General features: G+C 44.7%; 2 protein-coding genes across 3 annotated transcripts in view; one reads left to right on the forward strand and one right to left on the reverse strand.

The window, feature by feature from the left end:
- Positions 1-12,706, forward strand: part of IGF2BP3 (insulin like growth factor 2 mRNA binding protein 3) — a 157,366-nt gene extending 144,660 nt beyond the window's left edge. For both annotated transcript variants that reach the window (XM_004604083.2, XM_055146952.1), the window contains 5 exons: positions 6,884-7,000; positions 8,375-8,449; positions 10,964-11,095; positions 11,841-11,954; positions 12,411-12,706. In XM_004604083.2, the coding sequence (XP_004604140.1) occupies positions 6,884-7,000; positions 8,375-8,449; positions 10,964-11,095; positions 11,841-11,954; positions 12,411-12,509 (537 nt within the window). In that variant the 3' untranslated portion in view covers positions 12,510-12,706. The remainder of the gene's footprint in view (positions 1-6,883; positions 7,001-8,374; positions 8,450-10,963; positions 11,096-11,840; positions 11,955-12,410) is intronic.
- A 2,534-nt stretch (positions 12,707-15,240) lies between these two features.
- Positions 15,241-23,598, reverse strand: MALSU1 (mitochondrial assembly of ribosomal large subunit 1). The gene is made up of 4 exons (XM_004604263.2): positions 23,335-23,598; positions 21,843-22,021; positions 16,554-16,635; positions 15,241-15,515 (listed from the first exon to the last, which is right to left on the reverse strand). Exons 1-4 carry the CDS (start codon positions 23,579-23,581, stop codon positions 15,307-15,309), a joined length of 717 nt encoding a protein of 238 aa, XP_004604320.2. The 5' UTR covers positions 23,582-23,598; the 3' UTR covers positions 15,241-15,306.
- Between the last annotated feature and the right edge of the window lie 2,322 nt (positions 23,599-25,920).

The following is a 25,920-nucleotide window of genomic DNA, read 5'->3' on the forward strand; positions in this document are numbered from 1 at the left end:
ATCCCAGAGCACAGCTAGGAACCAACACTTCCCCACCCACCCAGAATAACTGCAGTGTATTATGATGTCCTGGGACTCAAAGCAGCGTCTACCAAGAAGTACCAGATCTATGGAGAAGATACAATGTCTATAAGCATTAAAGAAACTAATTCCGATCAAAACAACATTGACATTTTTCTTCTGGGAAGCATACCTGGGTGATGTTGGGAGTTAGGCGGGCATGTGGTAGTCATCAAACTCAGGCCCTCATATACCAGGCATGTATTCTACCTCTTGAGCTCTCCACCAATCCCAAAAGTTCTCAAGTAATTTTCAGAAGTATTTCCAGGGAAGGTTTAGAGAAGGCCAAGTGTTAAAGTTCTTGCCTTGCAAGCCATGAGTTTGATCCTTGGGGATGCCGCATATGGAGTGTAATCCTCGCAGTTTACTCTTGGGGTCTCGTAGCTCTGCTGTCTGTAATCTCTGTGCCACAAATATTTTCTGGCTTTTATTTGCTATGCTACTGCCAAGAGTGTGCATACCCTTGTCATCACAATATCATCATCAGAGGGAAAGTTGAAAAAAATTTTTCTATATGAGTATTTCTTGGGGTTGATATTCAACTATTAACAGAAAAACAACCATCAGCCAAAGATGAAAGAATTGTCTTATGGTGGGGAACAGAGGGGTGAGTGTTGAAATTTTTCGGTGGTGTGATTTCTTCTTTTTAAAGTTTCATAATGAGAAACAATTTCAGTTGCAAATTATTACTTTTTCTTCTTCCCCCCCCCCCGCCCCTTTTAAATGTCTAAACATTTTTTATCTTTTAGTTGTATGCACTGTGGTTTACAAAACTGTTTCATGCATAAAACATGCCAGCCCCATACCCTCCACCAGAGGGCTCATTTCACTCCACCATTGTCTTGCTGTCAGTTCCCATCACGCACACTCCTAAGTAAGCTTCCTGCTGAAGACCAGTTCTCAGTTTCTGTTGACCAGTTCTCTGTTTCTGTTGCCTTTGGGCTTTGGTATTCCCCTTCTTTGTTTCTTTGTATCCTGCATATGAGTGAGATCATTCTGTCTGTCTTCCCTCTGACTCATACCACTTGGCATGATATTCTCCAGTTCCATCCACATAGCAAATTGTATGATTTCATCTTTTCTTACAGTCGAGTAATATTCCACTGTGTCTGTGTACCATAATCTCTTTATCCAGTCATTTGTTTTTGGACACTTGGATTGTTTCCAGGATTTGGCTGTTGTGAGCAGTGTTGCAATGAATATAGGAGTACAGATACCTTTTCTGAATAGAGTTCTTGGGCCCTTGGGGCAGTTCAAAGAAGTAGAATTGCTGGATTATATGGAAGCTTAATTCCTTTGAGGAGTGTTTATATTGTCTTTCCAAAGGGCTGAACTAGTCAGCATTCCCACCAACAATGAACTAGCATCACTTTTTCCACACATCCACATCAGCACGGTTGTTCTTGTTCTTTGTGATGTGTGCCAGTCTCTCTGGTGTGAGGTGATTATCTCATTGTTGTTTTGATGTATTTCCCTGATAAGTGATAGAGCATTTTGTCACGTACATTTTTTCTCAAAGAAGACATCTGTGTGTCTTCTTTGAGGAAGTTTCTGTTCATCTCTTCCCACCCCAACCTCCCCCCCCCCCTCCACACACACATTTTTTGATGGAGTTTTTTTTTCCTTGTAAAGTTTCACCAGTGCTTTCTATTGTCTTGTCCTTACCTGTTGCATTATTTATCAGCCCCAACAAATTGTCTTAAACATTTATTAATGAGTGTGTACAGATGGGACAGCAAACTCTTGTTCTCCATTCCCTGTTCTAATAGAGAAAATTTTTTTTATCTTTAGTCATCTTTATTCTTCAAAATAAAGGAAAAATTTACTGGACTATCTCTACCTTTTATAGTACATTGATGATCAAAAATTTAAGCATATGCCAACAACACTGAAGAAATTTCTTTTGATTCATAGGAAGTTATATCATGGTGGACTGGAGAAATTACTTTGGCAGTGAGTCATTGAATGAGAGCTTTGTTGGCCTTATTTATTTATTCATATTAAGTCACAGTAAGATACATGCAGGTGGGGGGTGGGGGAGTGGAGGTGTACTGGTTTTTTTTTTTTGGTGGTGGAATACAATGCTCAAACACCCGTCCCTGGTGAAGGGACGGGTGTTTGAGCATTGTATAACTGAGACATAAGCCTGAGAACTTCGTGACTTTCCACATGTTGATTCAATAAAATAAATTTAAAAAATAATAATAAAATAAAAAAATAAGATACACAGTTCAAACTTGTTCATGGTTGGGTTTCAGTCATATGTTTCAACACCCATCCCTTCACCAGTGTACATTTCCACCCCCTCCCTCCCATCCTCTTTTGGACCTTATGGTTTGCAATACAGATACTGAAGGGTTATCAGGTATAGCCCTTTATCTACTTTCAATACTATGTTCCTGTCCAAAATGATTATTTACCAACTATTATTGTCATACTGGTCCCTTCTCTATCTTAACTGCCCTTCTTCCCCAGACACTCTTGTGGCAAGCTTCCAACCATTACCAGTCCTCCTGGTCTCTGTTTTTCCTCGTTTTGGATATTAGTCTCATACTATATATAATTTTTTATATCCCACAAATAAATGCAGTCATTCTATATCTGTCCCTCTCCTTCTCACTTATTTCACTCAATAGGTACTCTCCATGTCCATCCATTTTTTTTTTCTTTTTGGGTCACACCCGGCGATGCACATGGGTTACTCCTGGTTCTACACTCAGGAATCACTCCTGGCAATGCTCAGGGGACCATATGGGATGCTGGGATTCGAACCCGGGTTGGCTGCGTGCAAGGCAAACGCCCTACCCGCTGTGCTATCGCTCCAGCCCAATGTCCATCCATTTATAAGCATATTTCATGAGTTCATTTTTCCTAATGGCTGCGTAGTATTGCCCTGTGTAGATGTACATAGTTTCTTTATCCAGTCCTCTGTTCTTGTGTACTTGAGTTATTTCCAGATTCTGGCTGTTGTGAATAGTGCTACGATGAACATACAAGTGCAGATGACATTTCTGCTGTGCGCTTTTGGACCCCTGGGGTATGTTCCCAGAAATGGTATTGCTGGGTCACATGGGAACTCAATTTCTAGTCTTTTGAGGAATGTCTAAATTTTCCCCAAAAGGCTGGACCAGTCGGCATTCCCACCAGCAGTGGAAGAGGGTCCCAGGCCGCCTACATGCAGCACCTGAGCTCACCCTTTGAGTCACTTCTCCAGGCCATTTCTTTTTCTCTTTTGCAGTGCCAGAGATTGAACCCAGGGCTTTACACCATGCAAGGAATATGCTTCATCACTGGGCTACATTGCTGTCTGTTCATTTTTACTTTTAAACTGGAAATAGCAAAAGTTTGCTTTTCCTAAAAGAAAAAAAAATGTATTAATTTCTACTTTGTTTTTGTTTACCAATTCTTTTGCTAAAAAACAAAAACAAACAAAAAAACTTCGCTTCAGGAAACTAAAGGCTAAATATAATTCCACACAGGGCAATAGGACAAAGATTAAGGCGCCTGCCCTGTCTTCCCGCCAACTCTGGTTTGGCACCACAGATATTTCCCTGAGTACCACAAAATGAAACAAAAATAATTCCTATGAAGTAGTGAAGTAGTGTGATGAATTTTTACCAAATCATTTCTTATGGTGTATTTTTCTGGGGACTTCGTGTTGACAGATGATAATGGCTCACTAGTGGCTAGGGAAATCAACACTGGGGGCACATGTACCACATCCACCCTGCACCTTACTCCATCCGCAGCACTGCCAGGTGTAGCCCTACAGGTCCCTGGTACCATGGCTCTGAACTTTCGGCTTTTTTTTTTTTTTTTTACTAGAATGTAGTCCCCAGACCCCCTGAATACTGCTTGGAAGTGCTACTCACTCCCCCATCCCCCTTTTCCTACATGAATGACTGAGTTACCCACCCATGCATGTCACCCACAGATCATCAGTGATCCTTGGAGCTGGGTACGTCTTGTGCCCCATGTTCCCTGCCACCTTTGTGGGCTGACAGGGAGAAGAGAGAGCCAGCAGTCCCACTAGGATTTTTATGCTAAGAATAGGAATGTCATTTTGGTGGGCTATAGTTTAAAAATGTAACAGTAAAATGTAAAAATGTGCAGTGGGGAGGGTGTTTGCCTTGCATATGGCCGACCTGGTTTTGATCCCTGGCATCCTAATATGGCCCCTGGAGCATGCCAGGGTGATTCTTAAGCACAGAGCCAGGAGTGACCCCTGAGCTTGCTGGATGTGACCCAGAAACCTTTTCAAGAAAGCATTAAGCGATGAAAAATAGAACAGTGCTGCTGTTTTGACTATTTTTAATGGCTTAATGGGCTGGGGAGATAGTCTAATGGGCTGGCACTTAACTTGCATGCAACCAGCCTGATTTCCCATACACCCCATATGGTCTCCCTAGATCTGCCAGAAGTGATCCCTGAGCAATGCTAAAACAAAATGAAAAAGGCTAAAATGATCATGTTCCGAAGATCTCCGTAATTCCTGACGACACCTGACAACAAAACTATGGGCATGTCTTTGGTCTAGGAGTTGGATTTGGAGAAAGTTCCTAAATTAAGAAAAAGAAAGAAGATGAAAGAAATTTGGAACTAGACAGTAGAGGTCAAGGCACTTGCTGATACCCAGTTCAGTTCCCAGTACCACTGGGTGTGACCCAGCCCCCATCTAAAACTACACTTCCAGCTCTCTCATGGCTTGACTGGACAGATCACAGTGTTAGTGGGTTAACTCGAGCACTTGAGAGTAGGAGTTATAGTGGGTGTACAATAGGTGTATAAGAATGTTTGAGACAGAATTCTGTGACTATTTCTCCCAGATAATTAAACACTGGTTTACAACATTGTTCATGATGATTTGTTACAGGTATTCAGTATTCCAACACCAGTCCCATCTTTTCCCCCCACCATTGTCTCAAATTTTCCAACCACTCATTAAGCCTGTTCCTTAGCAGGCCCACAGTGATTTATTATATATTAATTGCTACCACTCAATGGCTATTGGAGTGATTAAAAAATACCCAAGCGGGGGCTGGAGCGATAGCACAGCGGGTAGGGCGTTTGCCTTGCACTCGGCCGACCCGAGTTCGATTCCCAGCATCCCATATGGTCCCCTGAGCACCGCCAGGAGTGATTCCTGAGTGCAGAGCCAGGAGTAACCCCTGTGCATAGCCAGGTGTGACCCAAAAAGAAAAAAAAAAAAATACCCAAGGAAATGAAAATTTGTGAAAATTGTTGTATCTAACCTTGGGGACATTAATTCCTTGGCTGAGGGTTTACTAAGCTGTTGCTGCTAGTTGAGCCTTATGTTTTAATGCTTTTGTCAATTGAGATTAGTTGGCTTCTCCGTTACATCCCATTCAATTTTGTGTGCTCCTACTGGGGTGTTACTATTGTAGGGTTTGGAATGTTGTTTCAGAAAATCCAGATTATCTTACTGTTGGGTTGTGAGTGCTGCTGTGGGGGCTTTGGTAGAATGGGAGCTGGCCCACCCACCATCCAAGATCATCCTGGAGGTCTCAGCTGGGACCAGTGTATCCGAGAAGTTTTTGTGGCTATTTGATGTCTTTCAAAATATATTGATCTACAAACTTTTTAAAGCAATCTTAGAAATGTTGCTTTGCTAAGATTTTTTTCCCCAAAAAATTATTTCTTGGGATCATCTTTTTAAAATCCTCCTTGGAAAACAGGTCTTTCTTCTGTATTTAGTAGACTCCAGACACTTGCTGCATTTCAAAATTACTCCACAAAGGAATGAGTATTTGAAGGGAGATTCAGAAAAGGTCCGTTTGACTTGTGGAGATGATAGGAATGACATGTACACAGATAACAGTCTGAAAGATCTTATGAGTTATTCTTTAAAATGTTTTCTCCAGAGTGCTGGAGCACATACTTTACATGCTGAAACCCCAACTTTGATCCCTGGCACTGCACCCCCAGCACCAACAGAGTATCCCTCAAACAAATGAAATTCCAATTTGTCCGTGCGTGAACTACAAAGGAAAGAGAGAGATGGAAGGAATAAAGAATCATGTGGCAGTACATCTTACAGCATTTTACCACTGCTGTGAATCAGTTTTAATGCAGTTGCTGTGCATGATGAGTGTTGAATGTAGAGGTCGGGCTTCACATCTAATCAAATATAGTAAGATTCAGGTGAATCTACTACCAAGGGTAGTTCTCTGTGTGTTGAAGGAGCACATAGATACAGCGTGGAGTCAGTGTCTTAGTTGCTGTTGATTTTTGTTGGTATGTAGGGCAGAATTTCATTCCTTGTCAAGAATTTACCTTGGATACACCGATAAGGGGAATTAATAGTTGGCAGAATGACGGAATTTCATTCCTTTGTTCTTGCTGTCTTAAATTTATAATGTATATCTTTTAAATCTGTATCTGGATGACATTCTAAAGTTTAGGAAAATTGTGTAAAGTGAGGAAAAGGTCTTGGGTTGGTTTTTTTTGTTTTTTTTTTTGTTTTGTTTTGTTTTTAAATTGGCAGGGGGAGGGCATATGCGTGGGGAAGAGGGTATAATCCTGGCTCTGTGCTTAGGAGCCATATGGTATTAGGGAGCAAACCCAGCCTCTTAGCCTCCTACCTTTTGAGCACCGTCTCCAGCCCAGGAAAAATGGGATTCTTAAATACAGGTGTTTTCAGGATGACCGTAAGTGAGATCCCAACCTGACAGGTAAATCTATGTTAGCTTATTGTGGTGGTTTTTTCTAGACTGTCCTAATCTATTTCTACTCTATGAGAATGACCCATCCATGTGCGGGGTTTGTATGAAATAAGCAGGTATGTCTGTCTCTCTTCCACCAGCAATCAGAAACGGAGACTGTTCATCTGTTTATTCCAGCCCTATCCGTTGGCGCCATCATTGGCAAGCAGGGCCAGCACATCAAACAGCTTTCTCGCTTTGCAGGAGCTTCTATTAAGGTACTGTTCTGCCAGCCGTGGCTCGCCTCATGTTTGATGCACCGTAAGTCCCAAACCATGAGTTCTCCCACTCCTTTATCATTTCGATTGGATTTGGCAGTCTGTTCTGGCTTTAGGGAAGAGTGCGACAAAAGCCTAAACACGAACTTAAATGAGGACCATTTAATTTTTTTCCCAGAAAAAGTTGCACAGGGTTAGTGCTCCATGACCAGTGGGACGGTTCTATACCACCAGGTCCTTGGTCCTGGATTGCTCTGCCTCTTGAGCTCTTTTCCCATACTGGATGGATTTTTAAATTTTATTTTATTTGTTTTTTGGGTCACACTCAGCAATGCTTAGGGCCTACTCCTCAGGGCCTACTCTGCACTCAGGAATTACCTCTGGCGATGCTTGGGGGGATGGTATGGGATGCCAGGGATCCAACCTGGGTCAGCTGTGTGCAAGGCAAACGCCCTCCCCACTGGACTATTGCTCTAGTCCTGGGTTGCATTTTTTTAATTAGAATCCATTTGCTTTTGAATAGCAAGTGTCTGGGAAATTTATTTCTTTTAAAGCAGCTTCTGTCAGGTCTCAGAAGCTCTTACTGTGATTTTGGGAGAAATGCTGATCCCCTTTCCTACTGCCACTGTCCGGCACTTCTCCAGCCTGGGATTTTTGTGTTATTTACTGTTATTCCAATTCCTGCTAAATGAATGTTACTTCATTTCATATATTACTCCAGGGGCTGGAGAGATACTCCAGCGGGTAGGCTGCTTGTCATGCACATGGTTGGCCAGGGTCAGATTCCCAATACCCCACATGTGGCCCCTAACACAGAACACTGCTAGGTGTGGTCTGAAACCCCCAAACAAAACATGAGTTACAGCAAATGAATATACTTTGGGTTGGTTTATTAATATCCTTACATTTGTGAAGTTTTCAAAAAGTGGTTGTTAGATTTTGTTTGAGACAGTCGTGTTGGGCATCGTCTCCAAGCTCAGTCGCAGCCTCTGGAGTTCCTGCAGCGTAAGGAAGCCGGCATGAAGGGGCTCTGATGCAGAGCGGCCCCGGAGTGCCACTGTTGTAGTTAGCAGGGACGGGGTCGCCCTTCTGCTCTTAGCTGTCTGGTCGGCAGGTAACTCGGGCTTCAGCCTGCAGTCTCTCTCTGTCGAGTAGAGGAGATGCCCATTGGGATACCAAGAGAATTAGCTGATTGCATGTGAGGTTTATGGCAGGGGCCATGACTCATGAGTGAACTTCCAGTGACTATGGCCTCAGCGTAACGTCCTTCGTTCTGCCTTTCGGTTGGGTGCGTGCTAGCTTCAGGCTGGTTCATGGCAGGTTTCTGCCCCGGCATCTGGAGGCTTATATAACCTGTGGCTGGCTCTGTTCCAGATTGCTCCAGCGGAAGCCCCCGATGCTAAAGTGCGGATGGTGATCATCACTGGGCCACCAGAGGCTCAGTTTAAGGTACGTGCTCTCAGGTGTGCGCATGGGAAGCAAGGGAGCAGGCGGGAACCATGTTCTGGTTTAAACGGACCTTGTTCCCCACATCTCAGCCTGCAGTCTGTTCTTCGCACCTCCTGCCCCACCCCCTTCACCATCTCTTTTGCTTTTGACTCATCTTGCTTTGTTCTTGGTTTGGGGCTTACTGGAGGCCTTAGCAGCAGTGCTTGGAGGTGTGGGTGACACTCTCAAACTCAGTCTGGTCCAGGGTACAGACCTGATGACTCTAGACTCTGCCCTCCCCGGGGAGGATGCAGTGCCAGGAGTCAAATCCCAGGCGTGCATAGCACCTGCCCTTCCCCTTTGAGCTGTCTCCCCAAGCCCCTGAGCTTTTTTTAAAAATTGTTTTTTGCTATTGCTGTAGAGACCATGTAATTGGGATCAAACTCATTTGATAAATGGAATTAGAACTTTGCTATTTCTATGCTGTCTGCATACTGGGAAATTCTAAGTTTGTTCCCTGAACCGTTAGTACTCTTGTGGTTCATTGGTCTTAAACAGAACATTCAAGAAAAGCTATGGTGAAGGCTGGAGCAGTAGTACATGTAGGGCAATTGCCTACAATGTGGCCAACTGGGGCTTGATCCCCAGTACCTGTATGATATCCCAGTCCTGACAGGAGTGATCCTGAGCACAGAACCAGGGGTAAACCCTGAGTCCTGCTGGGTGTGGCCCAAAAACCCCAAAGGAAAAAGAAAAGCTATGGTGCTTAAACCACATTTATGTAATCATTGCTACTTTCAAGTAAAGTTTTTTAGAGAGCTAAGAAACAGTTTAATTACTAACTATACATACACAAACGTGCACGCAAGCACACACATATACACACACCCCTCCTCTCACTAACACTTCATGTCCATCTCTTCCCATATCTTACTCAAAAATTCAAAATCTTATATTTTGGAGAATGATATGCTTTGACAGGTCTGAGACTTTGAACATGAATGGAAATACCAAGGTGGGTTTTTTTTTTTTAAAAAAACAAGATCATGTTTATTGAAACTTATTTAGAAAGATAGAAAGGGAGAGAAAGAAGTACATGCTCAAGAGAGAACACAGGCTTCTCTGGATAAATAGATGAGTAAAAGAAATAAGCCAGTGAGATACTATTCAGGGAAGAACACAAAGAGCAAGCTGGATTATGTGTCTGTAAACTCCCCGAGCAATAGCACAGCAGGTAGGGCGTTTGCCTTGCACACGGCCGACCCGGGTTCAATTTCTCCGTCCCTCTTGGAGAGCCCGGCAAGCTACCGAGAGTATCCCACCTACATGGCAGAGCCTGGCAAGCTACCCGTGGCGTATTCAATATGCCAAAAACAGTAACAAGTCGCACAATGGAGACGTTACTGGTGCCCGCTTGAGCAATTCGATGAACAACAGAATGACAGTGATACAGTGCCCCATCCCTACTCAGACAAGTTTGACAATTTTCACCATTTCACCATATATGTGGTGGTGGGAGGCGGTGTAGAGATGGGGGGATGGGGAGGGAAGGAAGGAGGGAGGGAAGGAAAGGGACAGGAAGAGGGAGGAAAAAAAGCAGTGGCTAGGGCATTTGCCTTACAGGGGCCCAAGCCAGGTTCCATCCCTGGGACCCATATTGTCCCCCAAATTTCACCAGGAATGATCCTTGAGTACAGAGCTAGAAGTAAGCCCTGAACACTGCAGGTATGGATGCCCCACCCTACCCCACCACCGACACACCGACACACCAACACCCCCCACAAACACACACACCCCACATCACACACACACACACACACACTATATATATATATATATATATATATATATATATATATATATATATATATATATATATATACACATATATACATATATATATTTAATTTACTTTGGTGCCCTGATTAAGCCAACTTTACCTTTCTTTTCCCCCTTTGGTATATACCAGTAAAAATTCATGGTTATGCATGATAGAAGGTGGGTTTATGTTTAACTCAGTTGTTTGCAGTAGTTTTAGGACTTACTAAATATGGATTTTGTAGCCTTACTCATCAGAGTGAAATCCACACAGCTGAGTGAAGCGGCACCTTTCCATAGACAGTACATTCCCCCTAGGGTCACCCCTGGCCCCTGCAGTATGAGCCAGCCTGCCTTCCCAAGGACTCTGCTTCACGCTTTTCCCCCAACTTCCTGCTCTGGAAAGTGCAGTTCGTTTTTTATGGGCTGAAGAGTTTTACCTTCAGATTGGAGAACAAATGACCAGTTGCACACACATACATTTTAAAAAAATTGCCTGTTTTTGCCATAATATGGTTTATACTCAGCTGCCTCAACTGTGTTGGCTTGTCATCCTTTTGGGAGTTTCCTAAATCCTTGTTTTCTGTATGATCTTCGACAGTGTACCAAACGCAGCTCCCCTGCGGAGGCCTGTTCCAAGATGGCCCAACTTGGGCCATCTCTTAAGTTCACCTTTTGTGTTTGCTACATAAAAGACAGATACACTCTTCCCTCTAGGCTCAGGGAAGAATTTATGGAAAAATTAAAGAAGAAAACTTTGTTAGTCCTAAAGAAGAGGTGAAACTTGAAGCTCATATCCGAGTGCCGTCCTTTGCTGCTGGCAGAGTGATTGGAAAAGGAGGCAAAACGGCAAGTACTTCAGCAAAACCTGTGCAGTGGTATGAAAGGGAAAGCACCGAAAGGTACTTAGGAGTTCCAAGTCCACACATTTGGGCTAGTGTAGGAAAAGCAGAAGCAGCCTGGCTGAGGTTTGGAGGCCTGCCCATGTGCCTGCTGCCCAGTGGTGTCCGCTAGTCCAGGCCACTCTCAGGGGGACTGTCTTGTATTACAAAAGGCGTGTTGCCTCTTGAGCTCTCTGTTTCTGTTGCACCAGCACTTAATGATGTGAAATTTTTTTTCTTCTCTCAGTGCCAGGGTTTAGCCCACAGCTTCACACATGGAAGGCAAAATTGCTGTCCTATAGAGCTACATCCCCTCCCCAAACAAACAAACAAAAAAATCTCTTACTTCACTTGCACTTGTACCACTGTCCAAAAGAAGTGGGGGCGGGGGGAGGGGGGAGCTCTCTAGTTTCTCCTTAGCTTCTAAGTTGTTTTAAAAACTATTTACAGTTTTGAAGCAGCATCTCCTTTGGAATCGACTTTCAGGAATTCAGTCTGACTCTGCAGTCACTTGTGCAACTTTGGGCGAATTGTTTCTTTAGATAAAAAGACTTGGCTTTTAATAATCTTGGAATAGGAACCATGCTAACAATGACAGATTATTGGATTAAATGAAATGTACAAAGCCATAGCTCAGTGTCTGGCACATAGTAAGTGCTCAGAAATGGTAGTTTAGAAACCAAACAAACATGGTTTGTGTTTAACTTTTCCAGGTGAATGAGCTCCAGAATTTGTCAAGTGCAGAAGTTGTTGTCCCTCGTGACCAGACACCTGATGAAAATGATCAAGTGGTTGTCAAAATAACTGGTCACTTTTATGCTTGCCAGGCAAGTGAGCTCAAATGTGACTAGTAAATATGTTCTCAATTTTCTCAAATGGAAGCAGTTCGTCTGTCAGTGACCCCACCCTACGAGGGTTGTTTGACACTAAACACTGAACACCCAGGGGCAGGAACCCAGCACTGCGTGCAGTGTGTGCTCCAGCCCTTGTGCTGTCTCCCACTCCTGACGCTTCACGTTTTGTGTGTGACTTCAGAGATCCCACTCGAATACCAAATGTGTGTATCTATAATCTTAAGTCTTCCATCTGTTTCTGTGTGAAGTTGCTGGAATGGAAGAGTGACTTTTGTTTTCTTGTTAGTTGTGTGTATGTGTGGGAGAGATCCAACCTGGCGCTCCACCATGTGAGCAAGATTGGACCCAGGCTCTACCTGTGGCAGATCTGACCCTTGCAAGAGGAACTTCTGATCAGAATGAAATTTTAAAGCCTTCTTTCTTTTGCAGGTAGCCCAGAGAAAAATTCAGGAAATACTGAATCAGGTAAAGCAACACCAACAGCAGAAAGCTCTGCAGTGTGGACCACCTCAGTCAAGACGGAAATAAAGGCTCAGGAAACAGCCCACCACAGAGGCAGATGCCAAACCAAAGACAGATCGCTTAACCAACAGATGGGTGCTGAACTTCCATCCAGATTCACACGCACATGTTTTACCTAGCCAGTTGTTTCTGAGAACCAGGCAACTTTCGAACTCCTGTCTCTGTGAGAATGTATACTTTATGCTCTCTGAAATGTATGACACCCAGCTTTAAAAAAAAAAAATAGGGGAGGGGGGAGGGAAAGAAGCTCTGCACTTCCCTTTTGCTGTATTCTCAGTATAACAAGTATTCTAATTTTTCTTAAAACTTACCCCTAATGCCGTAAACTGGCTTAATGATGCATTGACTAAATTCATCAAATAAAAAGATTGCTTCTAAGTCCAGTTAGTAAAATTGGATCAGAATAGAATTATTGCAGAACTTGTGTTAAACTATTATGGAAAAACTATTATCAGTTTAATCTAACACTAACATGAATAACCTAAGGGAAGTGCTGAATGGTGTTGGCAGGGGAATTAAACGTGCATTTTTACTCAACTACCTCAGGTATTCAGTAATGCAATGAAAGCAAATTGTTTTGTTTTTTGAAAATTTTATATACTTTATAAAGATAAAAGTCCAGCTGTTTGTTTTTTAAAAAAAGAAACTTAAAATTTAACCAGCTAACAGGCAAATAACAGAAAAGAATTTTACTCCTGGCTTGTGACAGTAAAGCTGTAAAATTAATTTCAGGTTTTTTGAGGCTTTTGACACAGCAATTGTTTGAAAACCCAGTAATTGTTCAGTGATATGGAGCAGTGCCTATATTTGGAGAGCAGCAATACCATTTTTTTGTTTTGTTTTGTTTATGGCAGGGAAAAGTGATGGTACTAACAGAGCGAAGTGGTTGCAGGAGGTTTGGGAACGGCTAGTTATTCCATGGCTTCAGGAGACTTCAGTCTTCTGTTTGCTTACGTGATTGGATGCATACATGCTTTCTGCTTTTGACTATCACTACCTAAGGGTGAAGGGACGCAGCCCCTGGGGACTTCAAACTGATCTGCAAATAGTAAGCGTCAGCTTGTCTCACAGGATGCTTAGTTTGTCAGTAAACTTCAGACTCCAGAATAACTGCTTTGTGAAGACCAATGGTGCAGTCAGATGGTGACAGTGTTTTAAGCAATTCAAGGCTAACTTTTCATGTGCGGGGCACTGTCTTGGGCCTCACGTTTAAGCTACTCATAAATCACAATAAATCAAGGAAAATGAAGGGCCACCCTAAAATATTAAAGTAGAACAGGATTTCTGTGTGACCGGTTTGAAATTATATGGTAGAAGAATATAAGGAGACAATTTTTGTAATTTAATCTGAATGACTGTGATAAAAACATTTGACCTCTGATACTGACCTCATCTGCCCATTCCTTTAACTTGATGGCAAAGACTGGTTTGTACAGTATGTGGGTGTGGGTGGTCCCCAAGGCCACACTGCTCTCTGAATTGTGTTGCTTTTGTTCATAGAATGATCATGGTCATCATTACTGTAATCTGAAGGGCATTGATAATAACCCTTTAAAAATCATTTGCCTCATTTGTACTTCAAGACGAATTTATATGAACTAGATGTTTTTCTGAACATCAGCATATCAGACATTTTTTTAAATGATTTGAAATGTTTTCCTAAAAAGTTTATTTTGTAGTTTTAGCCCAAAAGTGCCCTTTTTGTCATTGGATTCATTTACATTAATTTTTTTTTTTCCATACAATGAAGTGCTAAAAAGAATCATATTCTGGCTTTCTGGTTGAATTTCAGGTCGATGCACCTAAGGCCAGAGCTTATCCTCAATATTTGATTTTTTTTCCCCAGTATTTGGTGGTTTGTTTAATATATACAAATAGGTGCTACATTTATCTCTGCTGGTTTAAATTCTATCATATTTCACTTCTAGCCTTTTAGTGTGGCAAATCATGTTTTACTTCAATTAAGCATTGGTAATTTGGGGTATCTGGTAATAACTAAGAAATAATTCTGTAATTGTTTTGTATTCAACACATGTGGATCATCCCTCATCTGTAATGTGCTCAAATGCAGCTTCATTTCCAGATACCTTGATGCAGAATAAAGTTTTTCATCATTAGGTGCAGCCTGGTGTGTGCTAGGTTTTATTTTTGTTTTTCAAACACGAACATTCTGAGTTTGGTCAAATTATAAACAGTGTACTAGTAATATCGTGTCAGTTTCAAGCACCAGTAATTTCTACTAATTTCCACTGTGCCATGAAATTTACATGAGAACTGGGATAATACTGTTGTATACAAATTGAGGTCTCAATAACTTTTCCCATTTTTTTCTCTTTACACTAAGCTCAGGCTCATGCCTTAAAATGGATGCTGTGCAGGAGCACAGTAGACCTGCCTTTTGGCAAGTGCTCTGTCTGCTACTCAGCCATATCCTTGTATTTGACTACTCTCTTAATTGTTTTATTTACATGTAAGGGCTAATGGAGATGGCTCAGAGGACTAGAGTGCACCTAGACCATCCCAAAATGTCTCTAAGTCACTACTAGGTGTGGCCCAACTCTCCACCACCTCCCAAATTTCTTTAAAGCAAACTTCTAAATAGAGCCCAAATGAAGCACGCAGGCCAGTGCAAAAATCTAGGAATCCCTGCTGGTATCTCAGGAGTATAAAATGTACTATGGTCTTAGTCTGAAACACTTGAGGTTTACAAAATTTTTACTAACTTGCCACTAACATGAACCACCATGACGAGGACTAAGTAGTTAACATTTTTCAGAAATGACTCAATCCACATCTGTAACAGCTAACGCAGTTCATATTTATTTTGTTCACATTTGGACTCCATTGGAGTCAAGGTCAAAGTGTCCTCTTCAATTCCAAGAATGAAGTCTTCAGGTAATGTCTCCGGTGTTATCTGAGCTAACTGGTCATCATAGGCACGCAGGGTCCATAATTTTTCTAATTCATAGAGTTCTCTGGTTTCTGGAAGCATCAAATGAATCACCATGCTCCCTGTGAAGGTCATATAAGTTATAATAAAGAAGCTGTTCATTTGTTTCTTTCCTGTGATCTCATAACCCAACCCTCTTTGACAGTTTCTAACACAGCCTAACTCTGGAAAAGCAAACTGACATGTTGAACTTGGTCCCAAGAACTAAAGGTGACATTTTATGGGTCAGCCTTCTCTGAGGAGGCAGCTGTGCAAATCTCACGAGCACTGAACTGCTCTAGAATTTGAAGGATATTTGTCTAGCAAGTTGCAATTTTGGCAGTGGCCAGGGAGGTTTTAACAACTGGGGGATAGATAAGATACTCTAGTATATATGATACTCCACTCTGCTCATCTCAGAAAACTTGGTCCAAATATTGAGCGACAAAGCTGAGAAGTCATGGCTTAGGGACAAAAGAGAGCACTCAACAGGCTGAGCAAGGCAGGAGGCCCAGGTTCAATCTCCCAGCACCACATGGCCTCTGAGCACAGTCTCAGCAAAAAAAAAGTGTTTTCTACAACAGCAAAACTGTGCCTGTTTAGTCTAATGTGGCCATTCTTACTTCTCGAGTCCTCTCAGAGCTGTTTGGTGCTTAAAGGGGAATGAAATATATGATTCCAGCTATATAAACTGGCCAACTTGTTAGATTATAGAATCTTGAATCTTCAGTTTGTTTGTTTGGGGGCCACACACAGCAGTACTCAGGTAACTGCGCAGTGCCAGGGATTCAGCCTAAGTATTTTGTGTCAAATATTTGGAAATTATATTACTACCCAAATTCGTTATCTGTTGAAATTCCAGCCTAGCAGCTGGAATACTTCCAATGTGGTATGCATTCCTTTTTAAAGTATGCTTAAGCATCCTTTAGGCAGAGACTGCACACAGGTTATACTCTAGAATCCTTTAGGCAGAGACTGCACACGGACAGGTTATACTAAATAAAACTTGAAACAAATTTCAAAAAAACCTCACAAGGGAAAATACTCATCTGATATTGATTATTCTGCAAATGAAAACAGTTCAAAATTAGTGCAAATTCTAAGTATGTTAAGCAACTCACCGAAGTCCACACAGAGCCAGTCATCTGTGTCCTTTCCTTCAATCTTGACATGAGGGTCACTTTTACATTTCAGGAATTTGTACTGTAAAAAGCCAGTTCACATGTTGAAGTGGGCAGGGATGGGATAAGTCCCTATCCTTCCTGGGGTTATTTGTCTTAATTGGGTCACTTGCTTAATTATTCCTCAAGCTACATTCTCCTCCATGATTAATATCTTAGAGAACTATTTCCTTTACCCACTTCCTACCCACCTCCCTAAATCCTTCACCCAAGTGCCTTTGAGGCAGGGAAGTCAAAAGTCACACGCAACAGGGAGGCCTAATGTCCCTCCAGTTCCCCTTCTCAGGGAAGAAGCTGCCTACTTGTCCCACTTCTACTGACTACTGCCTCCCCCTCCACACCTGCATGACAGTGCTCTCAACAAAAGGGGCATACAGGAAAAGGAAAATGTCACAACTCCAAGTATCAGAGACAGGTCTGAGGGAGAGTACAGGGGTCAGGCATTTGTGTTGCACTTACCTGCCCCTGGCACCCCATATCCCTGAGCATTGCTGGGTATAATCTAGAAACTAAATATACATCAGAGCTAAACATCTGCAACAAAGAGCAACATGATATACAAACCTTAATACCCCACTTTCAATAATGGATAAAGCCAGATGAATAAAAGGCTTGAACAAACCCATGCTTCACAAGTTTTTTTCTGATGGGATGCCCTTCTGACCTTGTTTCCATCCTATGATTTTCCCCCACTTACATAATTTTGCCCTTTGGCTTCCTTGGTTAACAGAAAAGTCTGACAATAGCAGAATATACACTTTGTCAAGTGAATGTACAACATTTTCCAGAATCATTAGGCTACAAAGTAAGTTTAACAAAACTATAAAATGTTTGATTACAGTGAAATAAATCAACAGTAGAAACAAAACTGGAAAGCTCACTATTGTGTACATTAACCAGTAGTTAAAAATCAATGGGCTGAGTCAGAGCGCTGACACGCTCTCTCTCGGTGGCTCTTCGCCGTGAGGATCGGGACCGGTCGTTCCCCGGGTGTGTGTGAGAAGTTGGGGGCCTGTCTTGAGGACTCCGCCTGGGCCCTGTGCACCGGAGACTCCGCCTGGGCCCTGTGCACCGGCTCTCGCGTGCGCCTGGGGGCGGTGTCCCCAGCCGAGTGGTTTAAGGCCTTGCACGTTGCTAACCCTGGTTTGATCCCCGGTACCATCCTGAGCACTGTGAGGTGTGATCCAAACACCACTCTCCTCGAAAAAAAAAGTCAAAGATATTGTAATATCTGCAGTCTTGAAATACTAAATGCACATTCCAAAACAACTTAGGGGGCAGGAAGATAGTTCAGCTGGTAAGGCGCTTACCTAACATGGGTTCAATCCCCAGCACAGCATATGGTCCCACAAATCCATCAGGAGTGTTGGGGGACCATGTGCTAATGAAGTGACTAGAGAGAAATTTATACCTGTAAAATAAAATGTACCGATGACAACCTAAAACTACAAATAAGTGGAAAATGAAGAACAAATTAATAGAACTAGGAAGGAAACAATTTGATCAGAGAAAACCTATAGTCAAGGTTTAGATCCAGTTCTGTGGTGGTGGCTGTGGGGGCTGAAACAGTAATCAGAACCTTCCAAAGAACAGCCCCCAAACAGACTGGCTGTGTCAGCTGTGAAATGTACCCAACATGTAATGCATAACTAATAGTGGTTCTCAAACTTTGAAAAAAACGGAACCGGAAGGAAAGCATTCAACAACCATCAATGCCACTATAAGGAAACCATAGAGTGATATTTTGAAAAAAGATGCATGCAAAGAGTTTTTACAAATACTAGCAAACCAAATTCTGGTACACTGAAAGAATTCCACATCACAACCAAATGAGGCAAATTCCTGGAACAGAAAGATGGTTCACAGTGAAAACCTATTTAATAAGCCACACTAACAAAAAAGGGACAGAAGCACAGGATCTCTATTAGATTCAGAAAAAGGTCCTGGCAAAACTCAACACCATTTCACAATTACAGCACAAATACAAAACCCCTAGTAATAACAAAGGAGTTGCCTTGAACTTCTGTATTACAAATAAGTAATCCAAACAGCTAGCTTTGGACATAAATGAAAAGAGCACAGCTATTACTCAATGGAATGACAGTTTTTCCTTTAAGATCAAGAACAAGGGGCTAGAGCAATAGCACAGCGGGTAGGGCATTTGCCGTGCACGTGGCCGACCTGGGTTCGATTCCCAGCATCCCATATGGCCCCCTGAGCACCACCAGGGGTAATTCCTGAGTGCAGAGCCAGGAGTAACCCTGGTGCATCAAAGGGTGTGACTCAAAAAGCAAAAAAGAAAGAGGAAGAACAAGACAGGAATGCTATATTCTATAGACTTAAAGCACTGGAATTCTAGTTAGCACACCTGGGCAAAAAAAAAAAAAAAAAAGTGTAGTGTGCAAGTATAGTCTTCAAATTGGAGAGAGAAATATAGTCTGTAAGTAGCATTATTTATAAGCAGAAAACCCTAAGAATTTCAAATGCACAGACTCTGTTAGAACAAATCAATGGATTCAGCAAAAATGTAGGATACAAATGCAACACAGGCTCAAATGCATTTCTATATACTTAGAATGGGCAACCCAGAAAGAAAATTAAGAAAGGGCCTAGCTCAGCAGTAGTGACCTGCACTTCATGTGAGATCTGGCACACACATGACCCCCTGGTGGGAGGGAACAGTCTGGAGCACAGATTATGCATGCAAAAACCCCAGCTTAATCCTGGCACTACACTGTCCCAGACTGACTTAGAAACAAAAGCAAATGGAATGAAATACTTGTAAATTACAAATGTTACAAATTGAGCAACAGAAGAGAGACAGAAGGAAAAAGGAAAGATCCGTCTAGTGCCAACCACCTAGGACTATCTGAACCAAAACTGGAAACACCTTTGCTTTCAAGGCGGAGGCATGTGCTGGCCTGACGGGCAGGTCACCTGTGTGCACAGCTGTCTCTGTCCCCCTGAAGAGGCCATCTAGCACCAGTTAGGACTGCATTACAAAAGAGAACATAAACTCTGGGGACTCACAAGCTGAGGAACTTTACTAAAAGAGGAGAGAATGGTTAAAAATACTTAAGCACACAACATAGAACTAAAAACTGAACAGTTCTCCCCACGGTCCATCCCACAGCAGCAGACCACACCTCCTCGTGAACATGTGAAGCATGCTTAATGAATCACATGTCAGTTTATAAGACAAGGCTCAAAAAAACTCACAGCTGTGGCTGGAGCGATAGTGCAGCAGGTAAGGGCACTTGCTCTGCATCTGGCCATCCAGGCACCACGTACAGACTCTGAGGCCTGACCAGAAGGATCCACTAAACTCAGAGCCAGGAGTAAGCCCAGAGCACAGCCAGGTGTGGCCCTCATAGCAAAAAAATTCACAATTACTATACCTTATCTGACCACAAAGGTATAAATCCCTATGAAAGAAAACTAGAGGGGCTGGAGCTCTTATGGAACCTTATGGAACCTTTCAGGCTGTCAAACTGGTTCAATCCCCAGCACCACACAGGGTGCTCTAAGCCCTGCCAGGAGTGATCCTTGAGTGCAGAGCCAGGAATAAGGATTAAATACTGCCTCGTATGGCCCCAAAACAAAAACATTACAATCCAATATCCCTAATGAACACGTGTGTAAAAAATCCTCAAAACATCAGCAAATCAAACTCAATTATTAAAAGGATCATACACCACAATGAAACAGAATTTACTGCAGGGACACAAGCATAGTTAAACTATCATAAAATGCTGCTGCAAACCTGCACCTGTGGGGCAAGTGCATCAGCAGCCTGATGGTGCCTTCAGACTTCTTGATACCCCCAAATTACCGCTGTGCCTTTGGCCGGACCCCAACAACTTGGGGCCAAGTTTACCAAGAAACTAAACGGCCAGGGGCTGGAGCAATAGCATATCGGGTAGGGCGTTTGCCTTGCATGCAGCCGATCTGGGTTCGATTCCCAGCATCCCATACGGTCCCCTGAGCACCGCCAGGAGCAGTTCCTGAGTGCAGATCCAGGAGTAACCCCTGTGCATCGTCAGGTGTGACCCAAAAGGCAAAAATAAAATAAAAAATTAAACTAAACGGCCAAAAGTTAGGTATGTGGGAGCCACACCCACAAACCACCGCTGGCTCAGCTATACAAACTCATTTATTTCAAAGACCTTATTTCAGAGACCCAGAAATCTTGAAAGAGATCAAAAACTGCAGTCAGGGCCCATATTGCAGGGTGCTGTGGGTGAGCAGGTGTGCCCTGCAAAACATATGCCAGTAGTTTATTTCTCTGGAAAAGATGGAAACAAGGGCCATGATCCAGAGACACATAAAAGGATCTCTGAACTAAGCAGCTTGCTGCAGAGATGCCTTCAGAGTTTAAACCAGGCCAACTTCACCGGGATGCCTCAGACAGGAGCCAGGCGTCGTCCCCCCGCCTGCTCCCTAAAAAACCCCGCCCGCCAACTTCCAGAACCCAATGAAGGGACTAGAGTGATAGCACAGCAGGTAGGGCATTTGCCTTGCACGCGGCTGACCCCAGTTCGATTCCCAGCACCCCATATGGTCCCGAGCACTGCCAGGAGTGGTTCCTGAGTGCATGAGCCAGGAGTAACCCCTGTGCATTGCTGGGTGTGATTCCCTCCGCTAAAAAAAACACACACACCAGAACCCAATTAGAAGTGCAGGTACACAGGTTCAGTGATGGCAAACTCAGGGCTAAAATGGGTGAGGCTTCATGCTCAATCTCCCAGACAGCAGCAAGCACACAGTGAGGTGGCAGAAGCACAGTTAGTACTTGGCAGTGCTGTGAAGACAGTGGTACAGGCAGGTATGTGCGAGCACTTCAACTATAGGATGTGACCACCAAGAGCACCACACACCTACACCCACCCACCCACCCACCCACACACCCACACACACAGATGTGCAATCACTGCAGCCAGGAGTGAGGTCAGCACTCCTAGTCAATGGGAGCAGAGTTCATGCGCCCCTGTTCATCACATCATCAACAGCAGGCAGGAGAGCGGGAAGAAACTCCTCCTCCACCTGATCTCCAAGCATCACTTGGAAGTCTTCACCTGCCACATCACTGTGGCAGCTCTGCAACCCTGCTCTCCTGCTACCTCTGTTCTAGTACACTGCATGAGGGTTCGATTTTCAGCCTTGACCTAACTTGACTCTCCTCTCTAGGGAATCCCAGTTCCTCTCTCGCCGTAAGAGCTATCATCCTACCATCTTCACAATGTAGTAGGCCATGGCATGCAGATGTCGGGTGGATGTCCCACTGCCAATCACAAAGTAATCCGTGTACTTCAATTCTGCGGGAACCTTGATCACACAAATGTCTCTGGCATTTTCTTGTCTCAGAAGGGACACCAGCATATCGATGTCAAACTTGGGTCCGGCATGATCTGCAACATAGATTTTGCTTGTGTTAGATACTTATCATCTGCATCCAGGGCTGCAAGCAGCTGGCATCCTCCACCCAGAGGGAGTTTCCATGTAAATGTTTGGAAGGACAGCAGGGCTCAGGGCTGGGAGCTGAAGCTGGGTCATAGTTTCAATGAATACTGCTCCGTCTTTATGGTCCGGGTGTCCAGATGACAGAACCACCCGTTACTAACTGTTGTCACCATGTAAAAGCATCCCAAGTGACATTCTATTCACGTGTATTTGAGGAAGTACAAACTGTATTCCAACACTTCACTAGCAGAGGTATTATACAAGAAAAATATATGAAATCCTGCTTAGCTGATCTCTCTCATGCCATGGGATGTTTCCTGTCCCTTTTCTCTATTTTCTTAACAAAATGTCTTCTCTTTTATTAATCTCTTCTATTAAATTCATGGGGGGATTGAACGCAGTGCAATTTGGGAAGGGTGCTGTCACAGGGGATATTAACTGAATCCCGCCCAAAAAAGAGGTCACAGAACTAGAACTGTGGGCTGGATATGCTCTTCCGTAGGCAGCATTTGGTCGAGAGAAGAAATCTGGCCTAACAGAAGAGATGGGAAACCTCAAATTAACCCATATAAAGGCCTATGTGGGAGAGATTCTTACAAAACGTTAAGAAATAGTTTGCGTGACCGCGAATATCTGCGAACTTCTCCTGTACGGGTTCTCACGGTCTGCTCTACGTTGCAGAGCCTGCAAAGTGGCACGGCTTAGTTTCTAGGGCTGACTGCCAAGGCCCAAGGGGCTAAGCCCGCCCCGTCGGACCTGTCCCGTCGTGGATGAGCTCTGTCTGTCCACAATCCCCAGGCTCTCCGCACGGACAGTCTCAGCGAGGCCCCTCCACTGGCCCCCTCGGATCCCCGCGCTTGCTCGGCGGGCCAGCCCGAACCCTCCGGCCCCGACGCCCCCAGAGGACGGCTGGGGCGCAGGCGGCGCGGCTCGTCTATCGGCTGTGCTGCCAACGACCCTGGAAGTGCCTTCCAGCACTGAACCTGCGCGAGTTTGGTTGACTCCAGAAGAGTTGCGCAAGAGGGGGGTCGGGGCGACGGTACAGCGGGCAGGGCACTTGCTCGGCACGCTGCTGACCCAGGTTCGATCCCCGACGCCTCATACGCTCCTGATTCCTAAGGGCAGAGCCGGGAGGAAGCCCTGAACCCCGACGGCTGCAGCCCCAAAGCAAAAAATTAAAATAAAATAGTGCAGAAAGAGGGAGCCCGGGGTGTGGGGGGTTGCCTCGGCGCCCGAATCCCGCTCTCCTTGACAACGGTACCTGCGGCGCCCGCCTCCGGGCGTCCCTCGCCGCCAGCCCGCGGCTCCGGCGCGTCGTGCAGGCCGCGCGCCGAGTGGCCAGTCCAGCCCGCCCGGCCCAGCGCACTGCGCGCCGGGGGCCGCCTCACGGCGCGAAGCCCACGCTGCGGCCCCGCGCTCGCCACTGGCGCCGCTCCCCGGGGAAGAGCGCCGGGCCGCCACCGCAGGGTACGCAGCAGCCGAGCGACGCCGCCGCCCGCGCCCGACATCGCGGCGTCTACGCGCAGGGCGGGGCTTGCACGGACCCGAGCAGGTTCTGAGGCTTTCTATTGGTCGGCCGCACCCGGAGCGGCGGGGGAATATGACGTCATGAGGGCGTGATCAGAACAGGAAGGCGGATCTGTGGGAGGAGTCGGGAGGCGAATGGTTAAGGTGACCCGAACAGGCTCGCTGCGCACAGAGGCGAGACTGGCGCGCACCTTGCAGTTTGGCTGAGTCTCGGTTACTCACTCCGTCTTAGGCTTTGCCTTTATTCCAGCAGCTATAAATGGAGGGGCCGGGGGCCGGAGAGATAGTATAGCGGGCAGGGCGCTTGCCTTGCAAGCAGCCGACCCGAATTGGATCGCGATATCCCATAGTGTTCCCCCATCCTGAGCTCTCCCGCCAAGAGAATTCCTGAGCACAGAGCCAGGAGTAACTAACATAGTGAGCCAGGAGAATTCCTGAGCACAGAGCCAGGAGTAACTAACATAGTGAGCCAGGAGAATTTCTGAGCACAGAGCCAAGAGTAACTAACATAGTGAGCCAGGAGAATTCCTGAGCACAGAGCTAGGAGTAACTAACAGTGAGCACCGCTGAGGGTGGCCCCCAGAACAAAACTATACAATAAAATATAAATGGCCTGTGTCACTGTATCACTGTCATCCCGTTGTTTGTTGATTTACTCGAGCAGGCACCAGTAACGTCTCTATTCCTCTTAGCCCTGAGATTTTATTTTATTTTTTTCTTTTAGGTCACACCCGGCGATGCACAGGGGTCACTCCTGGCTCTGCACTCAGGAATTACCCCTGGCTGAGCTTAGGAGACCATATGGGATACTGGGAATCGAACCCTGGTCGGCCGCGTGCAAGGCAAACTCCCTACCCGCTGAGCTATAACTCCAGCCCCAGCCCTGAGGTTTTAGCAGCCTCTCCTTACTCGTCTTTCCCAATGATTGGAGGCTGTTTCAGGGTCAGGGGAATGAGACTATCGTTACTGTTTTTGGCATATCGACTAAGCCACGGGTAGCTTGCCAGGCTCTTCCCATGCAGGCGGGATACTCTCAGTAGCTTGCCAGGCTCTCCAAGAGGGGTGTGTGTGTGTGTGTGTGTGTGTGTGTGTGTGTGTGTGTGTGTGTGTGTGTGTGTGGTGTGTATAACTCTATGATTTTTGTTTGTTTGTTTTTGCTTTTTGGGTCACACCTGGCGATGCACAGGGGTTACTCCTGGCTCTGCACTCAGAAATCACCCCTGGTGGTGCTCAGGCGGACCATATGGGATGCTGGGAATTGAACCTGGGTCGGCCGCATAGCAAGGCAAACGCCCGACCCGCTGTGCTATTGCTCCAGTCCAACTCTCTATGATTTGTTGCCTACTGTCTGAACCCCATCAAATATGGTGTGGTAATTATGGAAAATGGGTAGGAAGTGTTTTATAATGTGTCTGGAAAACGGCCTGGAGCGTGGCGGTGGTTAGGTAGTGGAGGTTGGCTGCCGGGGCTGGGTCCCTTGGGGCGGGGAGGGTTTACACCTGCCCCCCTCTGGGGTGTCCTGAGTAAAAACAATCTGGTGCGGAGTCCTAAAGGGGGGGGAAATTGGTTTTGTTAACTGTTCTCTCCATAACACCTTTTTTAAAAAAAGAAAAAAGCTTCTGTTGTCAGGAGAGGTAGAACAAGAGTAAAGGTGTTGCCCGGCTGGCCCAGACCAGATCCCTGGCAACCCGTGTGGTCCCCAGCACCGCCAGGAGTAATCTTTGAGCACCCCTCGGTATGATCCCAACCTCTCCCGTGCCCCCAAGCCCTTTAGTATTTATTACATTACTATTTTTAAGTTAATTTCATTTATTTGGGATTTAGGGCCCACTCGCTGTTGCTGGGGGAGGACCTCGCTAGATCCCAGGTCCAAGGGGGACTCATGCTAGGAGCTAGATTCAGCCATGTCAGCCATGTGCAAGACCAGCACCTTAGCCCCTGTGTTCTCTCCGGCCTTTTCTTTGTTTTTGTCATCTAACACTGATCGGTGCTTGCAAGGCAAGTGCCTTACCTGCTATACTATCTATCATTCTGCCACCCCAGCTAGCTTTCTTTCTTTCTTTCTTTCTTTCTTTCTTTCTTTCTTTCTTTCTTTCTTTCTTTCTTTCTTTCTTTCTTTCTTTCTTTCTTTCTTTCTTTCTTTCTTTCTTTCTTTCTTTCTTTCGTAAAACGGGTTTTACTTGGAGGGCTTTAGGTGTGGAGGGAGAGAGAGTGAAAGAGAGAATAACAAGAATGCAGGCTTCACCAAGGGCGGAGAGAGCCCCTACACACATCCCAGCATTAAACACAAAAGCATAAAAGTACACATCTCAAGAGGGGA

Source organism: Sorex araneus, chromosome 1 (assembly GCF_027595985.1).
Source record: "Sorex araneus isolate mSorAra2 chromosome 1, mSorAra2.pri, whole genome shotgun sequence".
Lineage (NCBI taxonomy): Eukaryota > Metazoa > Chordata > Mammalia > Eulipotyphla > Soricidae > Sorex > Sorex araneus.